The 9,618-nt window shown below is 48.6% G+C and overlaps 1 protein-coding gene across 10 annotated transcripts in view; it reads right to left on the bottom strand.

Annotated features, from left to right (window-relative positions):
• Window positions 1–3,405: 3,405 nt before the first annotated feature.
• The window catches only part of SERTAD2 (SERTA domain containing 2), an 84,574-nt gene continuing 78,361 nt past the window's right edge, over window positions 3,406–9,618 (bottom strand). For all 10 annotated transcript variants that reach the window (XM_065834796.2, XM_065834789.2, XM_065834791.2 and 7 more), the window contains one exon: window positions 3,406–8,962. In XM_065834796.2, the coding sequence (XP_065690868.1) occupies window positions 8,014–8,958 (945 nt within the window). In that variant the 5' untranslated portion in view covers window positions 8,959–8,962 and the 3' untranslated portion in view covers window positions 3,406–8,013. The remainder of the gene's footprint in view (window positions 8,963–9,618) is intronic.

Genomic DNA, 9,618 nt, shown 5'->3' with positions numbered 1-9,618 from the left:
ACAGGGGTGTCAAACTCATTTTCACCAGGGGCCACATCAGCCTCACGGTTGCTTTCAAAGGGCCGAATGTAATTTTAGAACTGTATAATTTATATATGGTTTAGGAGGAAACCCTTGATTGAAGGAAGGTGCCACCTTGGCTGCAATGATATTAACCCCTGGCAGGCCCGAGGCAGGAAAAAGGCAGCGGTAAGCGATGACATTAGGGCAGAGGGAAGGGTGTTTCACCCCTCTGTGCCTCCCAGCCCAGTGCAGACCCCCCCAGCAGGCAGGAGCGGGCAGCAGTAGCTGCCTGCCCACCTCAGCTCTGCCGAGGAACTGCGAGTGATACAATAAACGCTGGTTGGAGCAGCCTGAAAATCCCTTCCCCACACAAGGCAGCATGCAAAGAAACTGAGAGTGATGTTTCAGTGTTGTCCTGTAGCAAACTTCGGGATTTTGTGGGGTTTTTTTCCCCTTCTCTCTCTAATAAGTGCAGAGCTTGGTGCAAGCGTAAAATCCATGTCATTCCCACTCACACCAGGAAGGGAGAAGCAAAGGCAGCGAGTAACAAAGGCTGTAGGACAAACTGCACAAGGGAGAGAAAGCAAGGGGAGGAACAGGAGGAGGGGGAGGAAGCCCAGTGAATAGGGGGAAAAGGAGAGGAAACGTGAGCGGAAACAGTCTGGGGAGAGTAGCATGAGGTGGGTAAGGCAGGGCCAGAAGAATGGAAGGAAATCCTTGCAGAAATGGGCAATTTAAAACCTGTTCCTTCTGTGCCCTGTGATGTGCCTTCCCTGGCAGATGCTCTAGATCTGGAGATGTCTGGAGAGGAGCTGCTTGGCTTTGGGGTGCATGTTGGTTGGAAATGGGAATCCCGAGAGGACCTGAAACTTCCCTGCCCCTGAACCCAAAGCAGCTGGTGTACCTGGAGCGTTGTCCCTTCCCGCTGCTGTGGTCCATAGGGATGCTGGCTCCTGGTCTCACAGATCTTTCCCCCTCCCTGGTCGTCTCGTTATTTGGAGGAGAGGGGGAGTGGGAGGAAAAACCCATGATCTTGCTGGCCTGCTGCCAGTTGCTAAGGCAGTTTCTTCAAAAGAGAGAGGAGCTGTGGAAGGCGGGAGCTGCCTGGAGAGAAGGCAGACGATGCACACAGTGAACCTGCAGTGATGGAGACAAATGGGACTGTGGGCTCAGCTGGAGTGGAGGTGGAGGAGCCCAGAGGAAAGGGGTGAAGTGGAAAGGGGCATGAGGGGTGACGAGAAACAGCTCTGCCGTGGAGCCAGCATCCCTACGGACCTGTCTCAGCTGATCAATTAGCTGTGGTTCAGAACAGCTCTACGAAGCATTGCCTGTGGCTGGAGGCATTTTGTTGGTTTTTTTCCCAATGGCTTTACCCCTCTGTGGTTTCTCTGGCGAGTATGAGATGGTCCAGGGAAGCCAGCTCTGCTGTGCAGGCTGGGGGGTCACTGCTGTTGCCAACAAGGGGAGGAATGCACGTCCCTCCGGCCTGGGTTGGACACCAGGTTGGAGGCAGGGAGCATTATCCCCCCAAGGCAAGGGCACCAGGAGTGAGTGCCTTTTGCTGTCCCCTCCTCGCCTCAGTGCTGCGTTTGAGTGTGGTTTTGTCCACATGGCACATGCTTGAGCAAGGTTTATGAAAGCCAGTGACTCTGCCTGGCTGCGACACTCCAGTCTTAGTGGCTGTCATCGGCTGTGGAGTTGCCGCACTGGCTTGACGTGATACGGAGCAGCAGCAGAGCTGGGCCAGCTCCAGGCCATCGATCTCAGCAAGGAGCTGCTGCTCCGTGCTGGGGTGGCTCCTCTGCCTGGAGACCCCACTTCTGGGACACATCAGCCTTGTGCATCTGGGAGAGGGAGGGACTGTCCCTCAGTCCTGAGGGCACCCCAGACTTCTGTCACCCCAAGAAACAAGGTAAGTGTCGTTCTCCTCTGTGGCATCAGTATGAGCTACCTCGGGCCTGAACCTCGTCCACTGCAGACCCCAAACCTGCTTTCTCGTGCCCCCGCATAGGTGAGCTCAGAGAAGGGGCTGGTTGTGGAGAAGTGCCTGGCAGCAGCTGGGGAGCCCTCTGGCCCAGAGCAGGTACGAGAGGGAGGTGCAGCTCATCAGCTCCGAGCACAGGTACCCCATTTAAAAAGCCCAGAGCAAGGGCTTGCCCTTGCTGGACTGGGAAACTAAAAGGTTGGAGCAGGTGGGAAGTCACTCGCTGAAGAAAGGGCTAAGCAGGACTCCACCTGCAGCCATGGCGTTTTGGGCTGGAGGTATCTCTTACTAACAAGTCCCAAGTGAGAAAACGAGATCTTAAAAGGTAAGTTGCAGCAAAACTGGAGCACCTTTAGGAACCCAACAGTGGCATCTCCACATGTCCTGCATCAGGTTGTTGCAGTGACAATTGGAAATGTCTGTAGGGGAGATGGCAGTCGGTTGGTGCAGGGTGAGCACCGTAGTAGCCTCGGAAGGCAGGGAGCTGCTGGGGCAAGCGTTCAGTCCGCAGTCCCGGTTGTGTTTCACCCCTTTGAGCTTGCTGAGCAGACAGAAATTCAATCCCTGGGCTGGTTTTAATTCTTGCACTTCTCCTTTCTTTGCGTTTCTTGTGCCTCGTGTCCCCGCAGCCATTTGTCCCCGAGCGGCAGCTGGTGCGCAGGGCTCTGTGCCGCGCCGGTAACATGAGCCAGTTCGCTGCAGCCGAGATGCTATGCGCGGCATGTCGGGACAGGGAAAACTTGCCGCTTTTCTGTCTGGTTTTTGGTTCGCCGTAAATGCAAAATGGAGCAGTCGTGTTCCTATGGGTGTGGGAGGCCGGGTGAAGCGTGCGCTGGGGGGGCGGGAGGGGGGTGACTCATGCACTGTGCACCACAGCCGGGGCCAGCCCAAACTGCGGCCGGCCCCAGCGGCTCTCCCCGGCTACACTCACCGCTTTAGTGACACAAAAGGCTTGAGCCAAAGGCGGGGGTGAGATCTCCCTCCTGGCTGGCCCTGGAAGCAAACACCAGTCACCTGAGGTGCGGGGGGTCGGCACTGCTCGGTGAAGCAGCGATTTGAGGTATCAGGTGTTTCCTGCTGCGATTTAGTGCCCCGAAGGACAGCGCGTTGTATCTATTAAAAGCTGAGGGATTGTGCTCCCGGCTGGCCCAGCGGCACCCGCTGAGCTGCAAACACAGCCCAGCGCAGCATCCTCAGCATCCTCGTAGCCCAACATCAGCCACAGAAGGATGCGGCCACCGAGGGCACGCATCGGTGTCGGGGACGAGAGCCCCACACCAAGAACAGGCCTCGCACAAGGTGACTTTTCTCTTGTTCTGTCCCCAACTTGTCCCCTGCCACCTCCCGCAGGCTGCTGACTTGTGGGGTCCATCTCTCCCTTACCGTCCCATTTTGTGGAGGGAAAGAACAAAGCCAGGTTTTATTTTTAATTGTTTATTGTATAATATAAAACTACAAAAGTAAGACTGCTCATTTCCATGTACATTTGTCCAATTGGTTTTTGATTACAGCCCATACCTACAAGTGAATACAGTAATCTGGTTTCAGATGTATATGTCTGTAATATTGCATAGAAAAGGCACAGCTCTAAGGTCTGTGGGAGGGGAGGGGAAATACAGCCTTTTTTCTTATTTTTTCCTTATTTTTTCATTTTTTTCTTTGTTTTTTCTTTTTTTTTTTTTACAATAACAAGCCCTGTTCGAACAACCATGCACTGAACATGTCACACTATTTACACCTTTTCCAGAATTTGGCCTTTACAGGCGCTAGTATGGATTATGCTCAGAACTAGACAGGAGTTGAGGTCAGGATTTTTTATCTGCAACGTGTGTTTTCAAAGAGGTTCCAGAACTTACATGAGGCTAATTTTCAGGAAAAAGAAAAAGTGCTTATAAAAATAAGTAATTTATTCAAAAATGTTCAGTCTCATTAATTAACAGAAGCACTGAAAGCGACTTGCACAGAAGCAGGATACTGAAACCTGATGGAGGGAAGAAAAACAAAAACAAACCCTAAACCAAAACCAGAAGAAACCCTGTAACAAAGTTCACAATATGCCAGACTGAATTAAACCGTTTGTCAGACAGGGCCCATTACGATTTACTCAATTTAACGGTGCTAAGAGTGTAAACTTTGGATTCAAAACATCGGTTTTAAACAACCCAGGTTATTACCACACAGCGTTGAGGAAAAACCAAATTACCTTTCACAAGGTCCAGATTTATTCTTCCAGTGATTGCTTCAGAGGGCGGCTTTACCGCCTTGCTGCTCTGGCGGGCTCAAGGAGGTGCCAGATGGATGCATCAGAACATGAAGTCGCTCAGGATGTTCTCTTGAAGTTCCCCTTCCTTTGGACAGGGCTGTGGGGTCCCATTGGGCTCTGGAAGGGACCTGTGGTGGCCAAGGACCAGGTGGAGGGACACACAGACCAGTGCAGGGAGTTGGAACCCTCCGCAAAGTGTGCTCCTGACTTCTTGCTTGGCCTTACCTTCTGGCAATGAGGTGGTGTCAGCTCTGTCGTCACAACTTCAGGGGCTGGAGGTGACATCCTGCAACCTTATTCAGCCCTCCAGCCCCAGGCTGGGCTTCCCGTGTGTGTTTAAAAATATTAAATAATAATAAAAAAATCACCTTTTTCAAACATTTAGCAGGCCAGCAGGCTGGAGGCCATTGCGTTTGCTCCTGGCTCTGGTCACAGATTCCAGCAGAGCGCCAGGGGAGGCCCCGTCTCGAGAAGCTGACAGGGTTAGGAGCCGGGCTAGGACTGATTTTGAACATAAAACTGCCCCTTATCCATACCTTTTTTTGCATATTTCAAACAACCAGACCCATATTAGAAAAAAAGGGAGGGAGAGGAGGGGAGGTCATGTGAACCATGCATATCCTGACTGGAACTCAATTCATTTTCTCTGAATCTGGCTCCCATACCCTTTTTCATACAGATTTACATTCCTACAAGAGAATACATTCCTACCATACATTCTGTACATGTTACAATCCAGATGTTGTTAGCTTCACAATAAAATAAATATATTTACAGAAGAAAAAAAAAAAAAGAATAAATAATTTATGAAAAACAAAACCAAACAAAAAAAATCACTTCAAATCCAAAGCTCTTATTCTGCTCCCATCTTGTCACTTCATTGCACATTTAATGTCAATCTCCACCCCTGGCGCAGGTCTCGGAGCAATGCCACGCGTGGCTGCTGTTGGGACCATGGCGGAGGCCACGCTGGTGACAGTGAGTGACGGTGTGGGGACAAAGCCACAGCTGGGCCCTTCTGCTGCGGTTCCAGACCAGCACCACTTGCTGTTGGGAACGTTTGTGTCCCATGGGATTCCCGTACGGCCGCTGCCCCGGGACACAGATGATACACAGAGTCTTCCCAGGGGTAAAGGGGATTTAGAGCACATCTCCTGTTCTGCAGATGATACAAAAACTTCAACTAATCCCACCTAACAGCGTAGCTCTCCAAAAATGGCATTGATGTGAACTTTTCCTTAGCATACAGTATTTGTTTAAATGCATTAATTCCCCCCCCCCCCCCCATAAAAAGGGCAGCTTTAGCATACTGCAAACTAGTTTTTAACCATGGTAAGGCAAGCGTTTACCAAGTTACCATGTGAAACTGCTGATGTTACCGTGTGCGGACAGACACACAAACATCTTCCCGGTTACAAGAGCGCAGGGCACGGCAGGGCTGCTGGTTTTCCTACGAGGACTGAGCAACGTCCCACGGCTGCCGCGGTGAGACGGAGCAGCCCCCTCCTCCCCACCCCCTGCTTCTGATGGTCCCTAAAGCTACACTTGGTCAATGGTTTTCTGTATGAAGCAATGACTTTTTAAATTTATTTTTTTTTTTTAAATCTGTTTAAGGAAACAACTGCAAATCCATCAGCATCCTGCTGCTTCACTGAGTTCAGCTTGGAAAAGAAAAAACAAGCAAACAAACGCACTCCCTCAGCCAGTTCCTCCCTCCCCCAGCCCCACGTCTCACCCTGGCAGATGAATTAGGAGCCAGAAGCGCATTTCGTAATTGTACATGTTGCATGTCATTTCGGTGAGGAGTTCCTTCATTGCAAAAGACGTATTTGCTTTTATATTGTGTCTGTGTGCATATCTATGTTACATCTCTCTATCTACATACTAATAAATATATATATATGGCCTGTTTTAAAGTGCCAATTTATAAAAAGCTGCCTCCTGAAAAAAGGCAGACAAGACCCAATTTCATCCATGACAAGAAGGGAGCAGAACTGACTGAATATTGCCAAATGACGTAAAACATAATTTAAAATTTCTTAAATAAATATAAAAGTTATTCCTAAAGAAGCCATAGGCATGTCAACAATATAGGTTGTAACCGGCGCTCAACAGCTAAAGTACCATTGAAAAGAAACTAAAATGCCATAGCAACTTCAGCAATAGGCATGATACATTGCAAATATTTTTTTTTTTCTTTTTTAAATTAAATGTACACCGCAATGAACTTAAAAAAATGCTATTGGTGCAGTAATGAGAAGACTTCTCGGGTGTTACGGGGAATGGGACCATGCATAGAAAGCTGTGTCTGTATATTCGTTGTAGAACAGGTCTATAAAGTGTAAAGCAGGTAACACAGTTGATACAAGAAACCAACCCTATACGAGATGCCAAGTGATGTAACACGACTAGCTCCAGTTTCCACAGCAATGGATATTAAAGCGAGTCCATCCAGTGCAGGTCAGAGATGAGCTTCACTGCAGTAATACTGAAGTTGCCATTTTTTCAGCACTTAGCACAGTGAGGTGTGGGAGACGGGAGGAGAAATGCTCCAAGAAAGGCTCGTGGGCGCTGTCACGGCTCCTGCCCACTCGCACACGCACCCATCGGGGGGAAGGTTGACACGAGAGGTTGGTTCTGGGTGAGTGATGGGCACATCCCCCCTCAAAACCCTTCCCAGGAGCTGGGGGCGAAGCGCTGATCCACACCGCTCCACGTCGCGCGGGATGGACGGGCCCGGGGACGCTGCAGCCGCGGTGGCACTTGGGACCTCTTGGGGTGAAGTTCCACAACTGTTTCCTGCCAACTGCTTCACGTAGGTGTTGGAAAAGGACATGGCTCTAAGTTTCAGGAATCACAGTAGTGTGCAGTGGGTACAGCAGGGAGCAAACACTTGTGAAACTCCTACAGAAGCAGCTCCCAGCCCTTTCTTAAAGCACTTTTTTGTTTGTTTGTTTGTTTGTTTGCACTCAGGGAAACCGACTGCAGGCTTATTTGATCCAATTTTCTCTTTGCACCATACACATATAAAACATTACAACTCTGTATAAAAGTACAAGTGGTTCTTGTACATCTGAATTATGCAGGAACTATGTGAGCAAATCCTATCAAAATAGCTATTTTTTGTGTGTATAAACAGCATTTGTTTTTTAGAAAAAACAATATCATAAACTGCAGAATCTGTACAAAAATATAAAATAAATTTGGGCAGCAGTTTCTAAACAGCCATGTAAATGCAACACTTAAAGAGGAGCAGGTTAATGCCTCCAAAAGGCTGAATTGCTAAGTCAACCTATACAGGGCTAAAATGGTATTGAGATTATCTAAATAATAAAATTTTTTACCTCTTGCAATAAAACTTATAGAAAAAATAGACAAATATGCACATGCAATTTACAGCTTTCCCCAACATAATCCTTGTGCTTAGCTTTTACTTTTTTTTTTCTTTTTTTTTGTAATAACATAACATTGTCTACAATACATATTCTTTTCCTATACCAGGATATTCAGTCTTCCTTGAGGAACCACTTTAAAAAAAATACATTAGAAGTGGTCATACATGGATGAAGGCACTCCAACTCTGCTTGAAGCAAAAACTAGTGTGATCCTTTTCTTTTCAAAAAAGGCAAGCAAGGACGCATGCACAGTGCTGTGAATTGGGGGTGGGAGGGACTACGGAAATACTACCAAGTGTATACTACCAAGTACTGGTATTTAAAATTTAAAAAAAAAAAAAAAAAGAAGGTTGCTATATTTCTATATTTTAAGACCCAACAAGCACCTCCATGATGTGATCCAGTTCTGTGAGGTCCATTTTGAAAGGCTGATTTGGAGTTACTGGTTGACTGCTGTACGGAGCTAGAGTTTTTAGGAGCTCATCTGCTGAGACGGGAGCCATTTTTGAGGCAGCCCCCGTGGCAGATGTGCAGGGGTCAAAATCATACATGGACGTATCAATGTCAGCAAATAGGATATCATCCAGGGTCAAGTCTGTGAGGAAACCTGTGGAAGTTGTTATCTCAAAGTTGCCGGGTAGCGAGTCCATGAGTTTCGAGTCGGCCGTTCTGCTATCGGGGAAGCCCTCGGGCTTCTGAACACTGGACTCACTGGGGTGGTCTTTAGAGTCATCGGCTGCTGTTTCGGCTGCTACTGCCTCTGCGGAGGTAGGTGCTGGACAAAGCTCCTCGATTTCATCCAAGGCTGAGGAGAAGCTGTCCTTTACTGGTTGGAGAGCAGGAGGTGGTGGTTTCGTCGGACCATCATGCTGGACAGTCGGGGAAGTGCAAAAAGTGTCGTCCTCGAGCAAAGAGGCCGGGGTGAGGCAGGACTCCAGGGGCGTAGTGCTTATGAAGTCGGCGGGGAGAAGGGGCTGGGAGGCGAGATGGCTGAACGCCGGCTGGGCCTCGCGGAAGTTGTCGCTGAGAGGGTCAGCAGGCTGCGAAGCGGTCACGAACACGGGCCTCAAGCTGCCTTCTTGTTTGAGTTCTTCCTGGATTCGCCTCAGCATGTTGTTGATTAAAACTGTCTTTTGCAAGCTCGGCTCGGTTAATGGCCTGTGGTTATAGAGTTTCATAAGGGAAATGTTGAAGATAGTCTGACGCTGTAAGGTGTAAGACACCTTAGAGGGACCATCAGTGGGAGACACCACTTTGCCTTCCAACCCATCTTCATGCTCGTCAAACTTCCGCTTTCCTCCTTTCCCCAACATATATCTGAAAGGAAAGAAAAGAGGCTGATGAAGCCGGCAAAGCCTGGAACCTGTTCTTCCCACCTCAATCGCCACCCCCCGTCCACCATCTCCCTTGCACAGGTGCTGTGGACAGATCGGCCACTCTGTCCCCTCCTTGCTCACCCCAAACATTCACAAGTGGAAATCTGTCCACGTAAGTAACTCACTCCAGGCCCACGGTAGCATGATGAGGAGGCAGAAGCCGCCTTAACGGAGTGTTCTGGTCCCTTGTGCTTAAGCACAGCTACACTGGTAAATTCCAAGCAGGAATTCCATGTAAAACTCAAGCTCTTGCACCCTTGGTGGCGAATTTCACTGTTGCATATGTTAAGCGTATGGTTCCCAAATATCTGTGCATTAGGTGGACAAACTACAGATACTATTTAAACGTTCCTTTAAATTTCCTGACTGATGCACTACTATGTCTGGCAATACAGATGTAATACACCAAAGTTCTTACAACTAATCACCCTTTTTATTTGAAAGTGTGTTCACAAGGGGAAGGGCAGCGAGGCTCAAGCAACTGTATATGGCAAGAAAGCTCACGAAGTCAGGAGATTCAACCCTCTGGCACACCAGCATATATGCATATCTGACCCTGTGGGTTTATTTAACTGATCACATAAAGGCTAAACTACT

The sequence above is a fragment of the Patagioenas fasciata genome, chromosome 3, assembly GCF_037038585.1.
Source record: "Patagioenas fasciata isolate bPatFas1 chromosome 3, bPatFas1.hap1, whole genome shotgun sequence".
In the NCBI taxonomy this organism is placed as follows: Eukaryota; Metazoa; Chordata; class Aves; order Columbiformes; family Columbidae; genus Patagioenas; species Patagioenas fasciata.
This window is presented reverse-complemented; position numbering and strand designations above follow the sequence as displayed.